The sequence below is a fragment of the Bufo gargarizans genome, chromosome 8 (genome assembly GCF_014858855.1).
Source record: "Bufo gargarizans isolate SCDJY-AF-19 chromosome 8, ASM1485885v1, whole genome shotgun sequence".
Taxonomy (NCBI): Eukaryota; Metazoa; Chordata; class Amphibia; order Anura; family Bufonidae; genus Bufo; species Bufo gargarizans.
In genome coordinates this window covers 41,409,665-41,425,642 of record NC_058087.1, presented here as the reverse complement: position 1 = coordinate 41,425,642, position 15,978 = coordinate 41,409,665, and the positions used below count along the sequence as shown (strand labels likewise).

General features: G+C 42.6%; 1 protein-coding gene across 3 annotated transcripts in view; it reads right to left on the bottom strand.

Annotated features, from left to right (window-relative positions):
- Positions 1-7,988: 7,988 nt before the first annotated feature.
- Positions 7,989-15,978, bottom strand: part of PLEKHA3 (pleckstrin homology domain containing A3) — a 31,686-nt gene continuing 23,696 nt past the window's right edge. For 2 of the 3 annotated variants that reach the window (XM_044304711.1, XM_044304712.1), the window contains exons 7-8: positions 9,538-9,653; positions 7,989-9,083 (exon numbers count right to left, since the gene is read on the bottom strand). In XM_044304711.1, the coding sequence (XP_044160646.1) occupies positions 8,956-9,083; positions 9,538-9,653 (244 nt within the window). In that variant the 3' untranslated portion in view covers positions 7,989-8,955. Of the gene's footprint in view, positions 9,084-9,297; positions 9,441-9,537; positions 9,654-15,978 lie in introns of those variants that run through there. The other variant, XM_044304713.1, reaches the window with a different exon arrangement.

Genomic DNA, 15,978 nt, shown 5'->3' with positions numbered 1-15,978 from the left:
TAAAGGAGTTGTGCAGTGGTGTAAGGGTACTTTCACACTAGAGTTATTCTTTTCCGGCATAGAGTTCGGTCCTAGGGGCTCAATACCGGAAAAGAACTGATCAGTTTTATCCTAATGCATTCTGAATGGAGAGCAGTCCGTTCAAGATGCATCAGAAGGTCTTCAGTTCAGTCATTTTAACTTTTCAGGACGGAGATAATACCACAGCATGCTCCGTTCAAAATTCCGGAACACTTGCCGGAATGCCGGAATTTTTTCCCCATTGAAATGCAGTAATGTCGGATCTGGACCAGAGTTTTCCGGCAAAACGGATCCGGCGTTGCGTTCTGCGCATGATCAGACCGCCCAAAAAATAAATAAAAATTAAACAAATAAATGCTGGATCCGTTTTTCCAGATGACACCGGAGAGACGGATCCGGCGTTTCAATGCATTTGTCATACGGATGAGAATCCTGATCCATCTGACAAATGCCATCAGTTTGCATACGTTTTGATGGAACTGCCTGCCGGAATCCTCTGCCGCAAGTGTGAAAGTACCCTCTTGCACATGATGTATCCTTGTCCGTTAAGCAGACAATAATAGGACAAGTTCTATCTTTTAGTGGAACGGAAATACGGGAACGGAATGCACAAGGAGTACCTTCAGTTTTTGGTTTTTTTGCGGACCCATTGAAATGAATGGTTCCGTATACGGTCCACAAAAAAAAAAAAATATCAAATGGAACGGACACTGAAAGAAAATCAGTTTGTGTGCAAGATGCCTAATACTGGTAACCTTTCTTCAGAATAGGTCATCAATATCAGATTTGCAGGGGTCCAACTCTCGGCACCACCGCCGATCAGCTGTTTGAAGGGGTCGCTTGTGCTACTGCAGTCTCCTCTGTAGAAGCAAGGCAGTGTAATTATAACTGCTCATCACATTCACTTGAACGGGACAGAACAGTTTGAATTACACCACGCCACTACAGAGCAGACGGCATACAGGTACACTTCGAGAGGAAGCAGCAGTCGTACAAGTGTGGAGACCTCTCCAAACAAAATAACCAGTAGGTTGCTGGGAATAAGGCTAGGGTACACGACGACATTTGTCACGCGACATTCTGTTGCGCGACACTTTTTATAATGATAGTCTATGGTGACATGCAGCGACTGTGACAGTTCCCAAAAAATCAATTCAAAATTGATTTTTATGCGATTGTCGCTCGCAGCGCGACACCATAGACTATCATTATAAGAAATTGTTGCGACAAATGTTGGTGTAGTTGTGCCCTGTGACACATGTCGTCATGTAGACCTAGCCTTAGACTCCCGCCAATCTGCTATTGATCAACCCCTTTAATGGTAGCTTCTTGTTAGGTTAATTGAGGCTGGGGCACCATGTGATTGCACATGAGTCAAGGTAAAAATGCAGTATTACCTCCCAATGTTTTGCTATGGGTGACAAAGGTACCAATTATGACTCCTTCACAACTTAGCTGCCAGTTGCCACCACGGGGGGGGGGGGGGGGGTAAGGTTTGAGTCTTTGGGTAAGGTCAAAACAGTCCATCTGATCGCATGAGGCAGGCCACACCGACTTGGGGCCAATGTATGGACTGGCTGTCACAGGTATACTTGGCCTGCTGCATGTGGTCGGCCAGACCATTGGCCTTAGGCCGGTTTCACACCATGTTTGATAAGCGATTTCCATCGATTGTGAGCCAAAACCAGGTGCAGGTCTTTCTATTATACCTTATGGCATGGATGTCAAACTCATGGCCCTCCAGATGGTGCAAAACTACAACTCCCATCATTCCCTGATAGCTGTAGTATGCCCAGGCATGATGGGAGTTGTAGTTTTGCAACAGCTGGAGGGCCACGAGTTTGACATCCCTGCCTTATGGGCTCATGCACATGGCCATATTTTGGGTCCGCTTTCTTTGCAGGTCGGATACAGACCTATTCAATGGGGCTACAAAACATGTGGAAAGCACACCCGTGTGCTGTACACATCCATATGACTGTTCCACAGCCCCGCACATTTATATTTCCTATCCTTATCAGTTTTATAGACAAGGATAGGACAGTTTTATAGAGAGCAGGAAATTCCGTTCAGCATAATGCGGAACACACACGGCCGGTATCCGCAATCTGGGGACTACCAAACCGGCAATGGCAGTGTCCAATCTCTGTGTAGCATCTACTACTGGTATTGGCTCAATCACTGACCAAACACAAAAATTCCAGCAAATACTCATAGAAGTTGAAGGTGGGTGATGAATAGGTGACCAACGCTATAGATTGTTGCAGCATACAATTAATACGGGGATAAGTATTTTATGTCAGCTAGTTACATCATACTTCTGCTTTGTCCACACGTCAGAGATTGTGAGCCAAAACCAGGAGCGGAACCAACACACAGATGAGCTATACTTGAAAGATCTGCACTTGTGAGCCAAAGCCAAGTTCGGGTCAAAAACACATTCACTGACGGAAGCCACTGAGCAAATTACTATGTGAACTAATTAAGTGTGAACTAGGCCTCAGACTGAAGAGCTCAATGCACTGGCCCTTTAGCTGCAATACCGCAGACAGACAAAGCACATCGTGTTACTACAGCAACTTTATGTCACTATTCCAAGGGAGCCCCACTGTTTGATCTGCCCAGCATTGTGCTCCTGCCCAGGCATGCCTATAATGAGCACGCGGCCTTAGGATCTATCAGATGTATACTTGCCCTGCATGTCGTAGAGAATAAGTATTTTTATGGCCACACATCTTTGAATATCTATTCACTCTATACAGTGTATATTCTAGAGCAGGCATCCTCAAACTGCAGCCCTCCAGCTGTTGTAAAACTACAACTCCCACAATGCCCTGCTGTAGGCTGATACCTGTAGGCTGTTCGGGCATGCTGGGAGTTGTAGTTTTGCAACAGCTGGAGGGGGGGGGGGGGGGGGGGGGAAACATCATAGTTGTCTTAAAGGGCGTCAGGAGATTTGTCCTTAAGAAACTGGCTGACGTGTTACATGTGCGCTTGGCAGCTGAAGGCATCTGTTGGTCCTACGTTTATATGTGCCCGCATTGCTGAGAAAATAATGTTTAATATATGCAAATGAGCCTCTAGGAGCAACAGGGGCGTTGCCATTACACCTAGAGCAGGCATGTCCAAACTGCGGCCCTCCAGCTGTTGCAAAACTACAACTCCCAGCATGCCTGGATAGCTTACAGCTGGAGGGCCGCAGTTTGGACATGCCTGACCTAGAGGCTCTGCAACGGCCACATCCTCTGCACTTTGACAGGGCACAGAAGGCGAGATGATGTTTGCAACTACCCGGACCTGTCAAAGTGCTGAGGGAGTGGCCATGGCAGAGAGCGGAGCCTCTCGGTGTAACAGCAACTCCCCCATTGCTCCTAGACACTCATTTGCATATATACAAATTTCACAGCAATACGGGCACATATGAATGTGGGACCAACACAGATGCCTTCAGCTTCCAAGTGCACATGTAACAGGTCAGCCAGTTTCATCCGTAGATGCCCATTAAACACTTGATTGCATTAATGTACTGTATGCAGCATGCTGGACAGCGATCCCCAGAAAAGTTCAATAGTTCGATGCCTTGTATAGCCGACGCATGGCCTATATTATATTTCTTTTTCTTCAAAAGCACAGATGTTTGCACATTATGGCAGTCACATTATATATATATATATATATATATAAAAAAAAAACATTTTTGTATAAACGCTTGCTGTACATACAGATATTAACGTCATGGCTTACAAAAATGCATTTGTGTTGAAGCAGTTCAATAACCTTCTTGCAGACAACATCAACTTTTTTTATTAAATATCACAAAATTGGAAACAGTGCATGTTATACTAATGAGCAACAAGGAACTAAAACATATAAAAAGTGTAAACGGCTTTCATGTCTTGGGAGACAGCAGTGCACCGGGTCGCTCGTGTACTCAGTGGTCACTTGTGTTAAAAAACATGAAGAGTGCTGTACGGGCAGATTTTTATGAAAGTGAAAAACAAAAAAACTTAACAGAGTTTGAGAGCAGAGTTAAGTTACCCCCTAGTGATATTCACAGAGGTCCCAAGAGCTAAGATCTATGATGCTGCTTGCAGGCCTATAGAAATTAACATGGGGAGCACTGGAGCACTGTAGGCGGTCGTATTCAACCTTCTTTAGTTGAACCCTATGGTGATCTATGTTCACTGAAATAGAACAGCAGGAGATCTGGCACTTGCACGGATAAGGCAGATATTGTACTAAAAAGAGGACTGCATTAGTCACCTAAACCACCCTGACGATGTAGTAGTGGCCAGTGGTGTAGCTGGGCACTCTGCAACTGTACTAGTGGCAGAGCATCACTGTGAAATGTGCACTGCGGTGAGATGCTTCACAATTCCTCTGCTCTGAGTGACAGCTGTAGCATTCAACCAGAAGACCACCACAGCTGTCACTCAGAACAGAGGGGAGGGGTTGTGAAGCAGGTCAATGCAGAGGGCACTTCACAGTGAAGCTCTGCCTAAAAGTTTCTTGCAGGAGCAGAATAAAAGTTCCTATTCACACTACTCCCGATTAAAAAAAATATATATATAATAGTTTATATATTTCCTACATGGGTAGAATATTTTACATGATCTCTAACCTGTGATACTCTAGCTGCTGCTAAACTAAAACTCCCACTATCCAGACTGAATCCTGACCCATTCATTTCAATGGGTCTGTGTACACAAGCATTGTGTAGCACCGATCATCTCCGTGTTCAGGACAAATCCCAGCATATTATATACTCCTAGCTCCAAAGAAGTCAATGGGGCTTGTGTGAAAAAACACGCGCAATATGGAAATAATCCACATGTAAAACAACTGAAACACTGAACACAATCGCAGACAAAACTGAGTCAACTTGTGTATAAAACCCATCATTTTCCTGAACAGGTCCTGACGCATTCCACTTACTCGTGTGAAGAGACCCAAGGCTGTTTTCACATGAGCATTTTGTATTCCGGTTTTGAGATCCGGCAGAGGATCTTAAAACCGGGGCAAAAATGCTTCCATTTTGTCCGTTGTTTTCAGTTTTTTGAACGGACACAATACCCCTGCAAGCTGCGGTTTTGTGTTCGGTCTGCGAAACTGAACAATCCGGATACGCATGAAAATCAGTGTAAGTTCAGTTACTCACTGATCATGATCTTCCATGCTGCTAAAAAATAAAAATAATCATTCCTTTGTAGAATATGAAGTCATCTACTCCCTTACAGATCACATAGACTCCATGTCATAAAGGAGTTCCACCATTCCACCTGAAGCCCATCTTCATTAGCAAGCAGCTTAAGGCCTAGTTCACACGATCGTATGGCTTTTATAGTTTTTTTGCGGTCCGTTTTTCACTGATCCGTTGTGTTTCCGTATGCCGTATACAGTAATTACATAGAAAAAATTGAGCTGGGCATAACATTTTCAATAGATGGTTCAGCAAAAACGGAACGGATAAGATATACGGATGCATTTCAGTATGTGTTCCGTTTTTTTTTTTTTTTTTGCGGACCCATTGACTTGAATGGAGCCACGGAACGTGATTTGTTGCCAAATATAGGACATGTTCTATCTTTCAACGGAACAGAAAGCTTACGGAACACATTCTGTTTTTAATGCGGAACCATTGCAATGAATGGTTCCGTATACGGAACACAAAAAAAAAAAGTGAACTAGGCCTAAGGCTTCGTTCACATCACCGTCCAGCCTATCCGTTCTCCTGCTCCGTTTAGGGGCAGGAAAACGGAAAGGACGGATTCGGCACATAACTGAGCCAAACGGAGCCTAAAAGAACCCAACAGACTATAATGGGATCCGTTTCTGCTCAGAAGAAGATTTTGGAGCGGAGACAAAACAGACCCCATTATAGTCTATGGAGCCAGTGGGCTCCGTTTGACTCAGTTATGTGCCAAATCCTTCCTTTCCGTTCTCCTGCCCCGTTTAAGGCTGAACGGTGATGTGAATAGGTTACATTTGCACTCTCGTTTTGGGCGGATCCGTCATGGATCTGCTAGAATAATACAACCGCATGCATCTGTCATGAATGAATCCGTTTGTATTATCTGGAACATAGCCAAGGAGGATCAGTCATGAACTCCACTGAAAGTCAATGGGACACGAATGCGTTTTCTATTGTGCCAAAGAAACCGGATCCGTCCCATTGACTTACATTGTGTGCCAGGACGGATCCGTTTGGCTCAGTTTCATCAAGTGGTCAGCAAAACGCTGCAGAGCGGAATGGAGCCTGAACTGATGCATTCTGAGCGAATCCTTTTCCATTCAGAATGCATTAGGGCAAAACTGATCCGTTTTGGACCGCTAGTGAGAGCCCTGAACGGATCTCAAACGGAAAGACAAAACACCAGTGTGAAAGTAGGCTTTCATGTAATATACAGTGACAACTGTGTAGTGGAATGCATATTTCTGGTCGCTAGCGATAATAGTTCTCTGCACAACATCTGCGGGTCTAATACAAGCCTTAGACATGGTTGCCTTTGACTGTAATATTGCATTTTACCTGCAGGGAAGCGTTTAGCCACTTGCAGCGGGTACTCCCAGGTGACCAGCCGATCGTCACTATGGATGCTATGGTGACCACAATGAAAACTGAGAATTTTCCTTATCGTGCTATTGTAATACTGGCATATTATATTATTACATTACTTTGCAGAGACAAGAACTCCTATAAGCTAGGAGTTGTAGCGTCACAATGGCTGGAGAACCACAGGCTGCCCAGATAGTCCATTGATCTCCCCGACCCCTTAAGCGGTTGTCTCATTTCAGCTTCAGCAGATGGCATTTATCATGTAGACAACGTTAATACCAGACACTTACTAATGTATTGTTATCACCCATGTTGCCACCTTTGCTGGCTTCATTCACTTTTCCATCACATTATACACTGCTTGCATCCAGGGGTTATGACCACCTCTGCAGCAAAGATATGAGGAGGTCGCGAAGGGAGCCACTGCATGCTCCCAAGGTCCTGGCCACCCAGAGAGGCCGGAACCTTTTCCTACAGTGTGCAAGCACGACCACGGCTGATGGATTGCAGGGTGGTCGTAACCCCTGGATACGAACAGTGTATAATGTGATGGAAAAATGAATCCAACCAGCAAAGGAGGCAATATGGCCAATCACAATACATTAGTAAGTGCCTTGTATTGCCTTTCTCTACATAATAAATGCCATTTGCTGAAGTGAGCTGGCTGGAGACCTATCAAATCTCAGAACACTTCTATGCACCGAATGTTTCTAGATGTCCTTTATTTTAAAAGGCATAACTTGACCTGGGACCTCATGCAAACCCTGAAACAGGATCCTCTGACCATCATCGATTGTACATCTGTCCTCTTATGTGGCAGAAAGGCCATGGACTCCCTTAGGGACCCAGTGCCACTACTATTTCTGCACCTTCAATAGTTAGTCATGACTGACAGGGGCTGAAAGAAGTCTCTGAATGACGTGTTTGACATCTAGGTTCAGATCTTGGCTTTACATTCTACTCAGTGTATACACCAGGATCCTACACTGGGGCTGATGCAGGCCAATATAGTGTCCTTTTGGCATACTTATCTTGCTGTGATGAAAAGCATAGTTACAGTACACATGTTTTTACATGGGAGTCAATGGGCAACTGACTTAACTGTACGGGATACAGTTACCGTACATACTATTCCAGGCATAGACACCAAAAACAGCGTAAGGCCTCTTGCAGACGAACGTGTGTGCCCCGTGGCCGTGCGGAGGGCCGCAATGCATGAACACCCACCGTGGGGTAGCTGCAGCGGATCTATTCACTTTATTGGGTCCGCAATCCAGCCGTTCCGCAAAAAGATAGAACGAATCCTATCTTTTTGAAGAATGGAAGTACGGGACGAAACCCCACGGAAGCACTCAGTAGTGCTTCCGTTCCGCATCTCCGGATTTGCAGACCCACTGGAGTAAATGGGTCCGCATCAGTGATGCGGAATGCCCACGAAACGGTGCCCGTGTATTGCGGATACGCAAATGCAGTCCGCAATACAGCCACGGAGCGCACACTAAGCCTAAGGCCTCATGCACACGACAGTTCCGTTTTTTGGGAGTCCAAAACACTTAAGCCACCCGTGTGCCTTCAGCAAAGGAACTGGCGGGCCAATTGTAGAAATGCCTATTCTTGTCCACAAAACAGACAAGAACAGGACAGGTTATATATTTTTTTTTGCGGGGCTACGTAATGGAGCAACGGATGCGGACAAAAACCGCGGCTCGGATGAGGATCAGAACGGTCGTGTGCATGAGGCCTAAGAATGAGGTCAGCGCAGAGGCCAACCAAATGATTTTAAAGGTGTATTTCGCCCTTATCATTTGCTGGGTTTATTGTTAAGCTGAATAGCCATATGCCTTGCATACAAAGCCTTCCAAAAATATCACACCGTGTTTTGCCATAAATTTGGCATCATAATTCTGAAGAAGAAAAAAATAAGTTAGGTATCCAGATATATAGTACCCACATACTTCTATAGGGCAAGAAGATGTAGAAAAGGAAACTGCAGAAGAGGGTCCTGTAAATCCAATGGTTTTGGCTTTCAAGTCTTAGTAGATCACTAGTCTATAAAGCACTTGGTCTAACCTGTCAGTTTTATGCATGGTAAAAGAAAAAAAGAATAGCAATTGCATATTCTATGCATTGTACGGCTGCTTAATCAAGAATGCACATTCAGACTGTGAAGGGTTAGTAGGAAAATACTTTTGCAAATATTACTGTACAAAGATAAAACTCACGTCAAAGTTTGCTCTACAGTATTATATAAAGTGCAGCGAAATCCATCTAAAAAGGTCCGACAAACGTTTCTAGGTCATGAAAGTCTGACACCAGCTGCCATTGCATAGCAGGACTTTTACAAAGTACATTAACACCTAAAGCTCTTGTCTCAAGCTTCAGGAAGAGACCGAGGCAGGAGAATCATCGGCTTCAGACGGATTATTTGACTTCATCTTGCCGTCTTCAGCACTGCTTGCTGAAGGAAATCCACCATTCATTCTGACCCGTGGGCAATGCAAAGGCCCTGTGGCAATTTATACATTGGTTATAACAAGAAAAACATAGTTATGTTAATTAATACCATTTACAAAACTGCTTAAAAAGGGGTTGTGCAAGAATAGGGGGGGGGGGGGGAAAGAGGGTTGGCAACCCCCCCCCCCCCCCCCCAAAACTTAGCCGTACCTGTAAAGAGAAGCTTACCTACCTGTGCCGACTCACCACTCCTCTTCCTCCAGGCCTGTGGTGGTGACTGGCTCCCCTTAAGTCATGACAGATTGTCACATGACGCAAGGAGATCCCGTCCCTGATACTGCCAGCGATTGGCTGTGGGGATGTTAAACTGGAGGTTTACAGCTAGGGAGCCCAGCGGAGCATCGCAGGCCTGGAGGGGAAGGAGTGGGGAGCCGGAAGGTAAGCAAGATTAAAAAAAAAATAAAAATAAAAATGTAATAAAATAACCACACGCACACACTACTTACTCTCATTGTGCTCCACTGGTCCATCACTAATTGCTTCAGTATCTGAATAAGCACTTCTCCTCCTGTTAGACACCCGATGAAATGACGATGAAGACTCCTTTATGGAATAGGTAATCCTATATAAAATCCCCACAGAGAAACAAAATAAGTCACTAAGATGCAGAGTTAATTTTACTGATGTTAATTAAGTCTAAGAAACACATCTTTAAACATTTTTTTTTTTTTTTGTCTAAAACGCAAACTGCACAACACAATATGCCCAAGTGATTACACTGCTGACACATGCCACTTCAATAGCAAACTAGATGGTGTAGTTTCAAAAAAAAAAAAAAAAAAAACACACACCACACAGGATGTTGGCTTGAAATCTAAATGGCTGTTTGTGACTCCACCCACTTTTTTAAATTTGAACCCAAGTCACCCAATGACTGACTATGCCAAATTTGAGGACCCTGCCATTAACAGTCAAAGAGCGGCTGTAATTTAAATTTTCCCATATGAAATGCGATTGGCTGTTAAAGGCTCCACCAACTTTTCCTAAATTCTAACCACACTAACCCACTGACCCATGGTGCTAGTTTGGGGACTCTGGCTTTCATATTGTAAAAATAACAGCTTTTTACATTTTCTCATTGAAGTCAATAGGGAAAATCTAAATTTGTTGTTTGTGGCTCCGCCCACATTTTAAATTTGAATTCCCGTCACCCAGTTAGGGTCCATTCACACGTCCGTTGTTTATTTCCTGATCTGTTCAGTTTTTTGCCTAACAGATCTGGACCAGATCTGTACCCATTCATTTTCAATGGGTCCTGAAAAACATTTTTTTCAGGACCCATTGAAAATGAATGGGTCCAGATCTGTTCCACAAAATACGGAACAGATCAGGAAAGAAACGGACGTGTGAATGGACCCTAACCGAATGTACCAAGTTTGAAGACCCTGCAGCAATTTAAATAATCCCATTGAATAGCACTAGGTAATATTTGATTGGCCGTTTTAAGCTCCGTCCAGTTTTCCACATTTTATGCCCAGTCACCCAGTCATGGTCTGTGCCACGATTGGGGCCTCTGGCTTTAAAACTGTGAGAATGGCAGTATTTTTACATTGAAGTCAATAGGTGAAATCCGATTGGCTGTTTTAGGCTCCACCCACTTTTCCTAAATTTTGACCGCAATCACCCAGTGAGAAATTGTGCTACATTTGGGACACTTGGCATTTAAACTGTGATAATAGCAGCAGTATCTGCTTTTCATTAAAGGTCAAAGGCTGAAATCTGATTGGCTGTTGTTACCCTACCCCTTTTTTTTCCTAATTGTGAACCACAGTCACCCAGTGACTAACACTTTAAGGTTTGGGAATTATGGCATTTAACGTGTAAAAATGGCAGCAGTTTTATTGTTTTCTATTGAAAAATCAATGAGTGAAATTTGTTGGTGGCTCCGCCCACTTTCTAACCTTGAAGTGGAAACACCCAATGACCACGTTCCCGTTTCTGATATTTGAGGTCTGTGACATCGATAATGTGAGAATGGCAGCATTTTTCGTTTTTCCCATTTAAAATTAAATCAATCAATTTGATTTGTTGTTTTTGGCCTTTGGCCCCGCCGACTTTTCAGAATTTTAATCCCAGTCCTCCAGTGACCAACTGTGCCAAGTTTCAGGACCCTGCCATTAACAATCTAAGAGCAGAGTCAGTTTTACATTTTCCCGTTCAAAACAAATGGCTGAAATTTGATTTGCCGTTGTAGACTCCGCCCACTTTTTTTAAAATAAATTTTAACCGCAGTCACCCACGGTGCCAAGTTTGGGTATTCTGGCTTAAATACTGTGAGAATGACAGCAATTTAAAATTTTCTCATTGAAGTCAATAGGGAAAATCTGATTGGCTGCTCCCACTTTTTAGAGTCCCCAAAATGTTACAGAAATTTTCAGGTTGACCCCATGACTAAGTGACCCAAGTTTGGCGAGTTTAACTTCAGAGCTGTACGAGTGGCAAAAGTTTACAATTTTCCAATGAAAGTCTATGACAAAAAGTGGGGTTTACGGGGGTTTGGTTAACAAAGCACAAGCAACCTATTTGGGTATGTGACAAACAAGTGTGCAAAGTTAGGTTGAAAACATGATATTTTTTTTTTTTCTAAAAAGTGTTTTTATTGTGTAAAACATAAAAATTAAAAAAAAATTTAAAGGGCTTCTGTCACTCCACTAAACTCATTTTTTTTTTTGGTCTCCCTACAATCCTTATGCTGCGATTTCATAATATATATAGCTATTACACTGTTTGGTTCAGTAGTTCTATCAAAAAACTGACTTTTATATTATGCAAATTACCTCTCTAGCAGCAGGTAGGGCGGCTACCTGCTGCTAGCAGCCGCATCCTCCATTCATAATGACGCCCCCTCCTCATGTTGATTGACAGGGCCAGCGGACGCGCTCGTCCTCTGACTGGCCCTGTCTGCGTTTTAAATCTCGCGCCGGTCTTCAGTTGGCGCAGGCGCACTCAGAGGACGACGCTCGCTCAGCCGCTCCATCCTCAGCGCGCCTGTGCCGATGACGTCACATGTACACCCGGCGCAGGCGCACTGAGGATGGAGCGGCCGAGCGAGCGTCCTCCTCTGAGTGCGCCTGCGCCAACTGAAGACCGGCGCGAGATTTAAAACGCAGACAGGGCCAGTCAGAGGACGAGCGCGTCCGCTGGCCCTGTCAATCAACATGAGGAGGGGGCGTCATTATGAATGGAGGATGCGGCTGCTAGCAGCAGGTAGCCGCCCTACCTGCTGCTAGAGAGGTAATTTGCATAATATAAAAGTCAGTTTTTTGATAGAACTACTGAACCAAACAGTGTAATAGCTATATATATTAAGAAATCGCAGCATAAGGATTGTAGGGAGACCAAAAAAAAAAAATAATGAATTTAGTGGAGTGACAGAAGCCCTTTAAATAAAATAAATAAACACACAACCCACACTAGACATATTTGGTATCTTGCATCCACAATGACCGGATCTATAAAAATATCACATGATCTAACGCATCAAGTAAACTGTATAAAAAAAAATAAAAAAAAAGTTATCGCTCTTAAAAACCATGACAGAAAATTCCAGGTTAGAAAATCCAGATGCCACTCCTTCCCTTCTGAGCCCTGGCGTATCCTCAAATAACAGTTTACAACCACAATTGGGGCGTTACTGTATCCAGTAGAAAATTGTGGGGGGATATTCTCCTGTTATCTTTTGTGAAAGAGAAAGTTTGGGCCTGAAGCACCATTTTCTTGAAAAAAATAAATAAAAATAAATTATATATTATAATTTTTCATTTTCACACCCAAGTATTAAAAATTCTATAAAACACCTGTTGAGTTAAGTGCTCACTACACCCCTTAAAAATTTCTTGCGTGGTGTAGTTTACAAAATGTGGTCACTTTTTGTTTTGGAGGGTGGGGGTTTACCTCAGGGTCTCTTCAAATGCAACATGGTGCCCAAAGACCATTCCAGCAAAATCTGCCCTCCAAAAACCATATGGCGCTACTTGCTTTCTGTGCCCTGCAGTGTGCCCAAGCAGCGGTATAAGACCACATATGGGGAGTTTCGGAAAACTGCAGAATCAAGGTAATAAACAGGGCTGTGGAGTCGGAGTCAATTTTGGGTACCTGGAGTCGGAAAAAAATGAACCGACTCCTACTAAATTTAAATTGGAATAAAAAAATAAAAAAGCAAGTTTAAATGTCCGAATTCATAAACAGTTATAATTAATGACTTCTCTACTGTAAGAATAAAGGCCAATGCATGCAGTGCCTCGCATAACCGCAAAACAAACGCGTTCAGTGATGTGAAGAAGCATGCTTTTCATATGCTTTACTATATGGCACGCAATGCACAATTAGGAGTGGCAATACATATACTTTCCATTGTGTTGTGTTCTGATGTTACAGGGAACACAATGCCCATGGTTTACCTCGCCTCTCACTGATAAGGGATTAAGTAAATATGTGTTTTGCAGGACTAGAGACACTTGTATAAGTGAAGGGAATGGAGGGTCAATAGTTCAAGACTGAAGCTGTAAACCATGGATGTCAAACTCATGGCCCTCCAGATGTTGCAAAACTACAACTCCCATCATTCCCTGATAGCTGTAGTATGCCCAGGCATGATGGGAGTTGTAGTTTTGCAACAGCTGGAGGGCCACGAGTTGACATCCCTGCTGTAAACCATTGGAAAAACTGCGGTCATTCAGCTAAGGCTATAAAACGTGTAAACTCAGAATGTTATCTTAAACTTTAAACATGACTATGGGATTCTTCTAGGGAAATCATGTTTTAAAATAAATGTCCCTTCTTGGATCCTCCCACTGCCCTGTCTTCAGCAGAAGATCAGCACACAAAGGAGAAGGCAGCAGCTTCTGCCCAACTACCTCTCTGTGCTAGAAGAGCTTAGAAGAACTTCTTTCTTTCCTTCAAGGAATGTATAAAATACATTCGCATATTAAATACAGAGGAGTCGGGGAGTCGGAGTCGGAAGTACAAAAAACTGAGGAGTCGGAGCATTTATCTACCGACTCCACAGCCCTGGTAATAAATATTGGAGGTTTGTTTTGTTGTTAACCCTTGATGTGCTCCAGGTAAAATCTGAAATTTTACCTCTATTCTGCTTTAATTCCTATGGAATACCTAAAAGGTTAACAACATTTCTAAAACCAGTTTTGAATAGTTTGAGGGGTATCGTTTCTAAAATGGGATCATTTATGGGTTGGTTCTATTATGTAAGCCCCACAAAGTGACTTCAGAACTGAACTGGCCCAAAAAAAATATAAAAAATAAATAAAACAATTCCCGCGCTTCTGTATTCGGCGCAGGCTCAGTGAGTGAATGCCGCCTTCCTCACTGTAACGTAGTTGACGCAGGTGCAGTGAGGAAGCCGGCGCGGGAATTGGTACGAGATACTGAGAAGTTTCACGTCAATCAACAGGAGCGGGGCGGGCTGGAGGGATGCAATGGGCGGCTGAAATGGTTAGTGGACGGAGCCCACATAGCACCTAGAGGCTCATTAGCATATCTATAAAAGTACGTTTTTAAGGTGAACAGCAGCAGACAGATGATAAGTAAGAACACTTATGGACTGCTGACACATCGCTAGTGTCAGTCAGCTAAATAGGACCAAATCTGGTGGTAGAAACCCTTTAATTAATATTTTATGAGGCATCACGATCGGTCTTAAAAGCAGAGAGATTCAAATTTAGAAAACAGAATTTTTTCAAAATATATATTATATATATATATATATATATATATATATATATATATATATATATATATATATATATATATATATATATATATATATATATATATTTTTTTTTTTTTAAGTCTCATCTACTTGAGCACAAAGCGACCGCCACGGCCATCTTGATTAAAGAGCCCGTTGCCCATTATTGCACCCGCTACTGACAAATTAATTTGTCACAAAGCAAATTTGTTTAGGAAATTCGGCAAAGCAGCCGTCTTGAAGTTTTCATAACTTCGCTCAACACTAGTCATTAACCCTTTCATGACCAAGGGTCATTGATGCCCCAATGTCCAGGTCAAAATTTACAAATCTGACATGCGTCACTTTATGTGGTAATAGCTTTGGAACACTTTTACTTATCCACGCCATTCTGAGATTGTTTTCTCGTGACACATTGTACTTCATGACAGTCATAAATTTGAGTCAATATATATCACCTTTATTTATGAAAAAATCCCATATTTACCAAAAAATTGTAAAAATTTGCAATTTTCTAAACTTCAATTTCTCTGCTTCGAAAACAGAAAGTGATACCTCATAAAATATTTATTACATAACATTCCCCATATGTCTACTTTATGTTGGCATCATTTTGGAAATGTTATTTTATTTTTTTAGGACATTACAAGGCTTAGAAGTTTAGAAGCAATTCTTAAAATTTTTAAGAAAATTTCCAAAACCCACTTTTTAAGGACTTGTTCAGGTCTGAAGTCACTTTGTGGGGCTTACATAGTGTATACCCCCATAAATGACCCAATTATGGAAACTACACCCCTCAAGTTACTTAAAACCAATTTTACAAGCGTTATTAACCCTTTAGGTGTTCCACAAGAATTAAAGGAAAATGGAGATGAAATTTCTAGATTTCACTTTTTTAGCAGATTTTCTATTTTATTAATTTTTTTTCTTTAACACATTAAGGGTTAACAGCCAAACAAAATTAAATATTTATTACTCTGATTCTGCGGTTTACAGAAACACCCCACATGTGGTCGTAAACTGCTGTACGGGCACACGGCAGGGTGCAGAAGGAAAGGAATGCCATACGGTTTTTGGAAGGCAGATTTTGCTGGATTGGTTTTCTGAACGCCGTATGTTTTTTATTTTTCTACCGATCGTCTTGTGCAGGGGCTCATTTTTTGCAGAAAGAGTTGAGGTT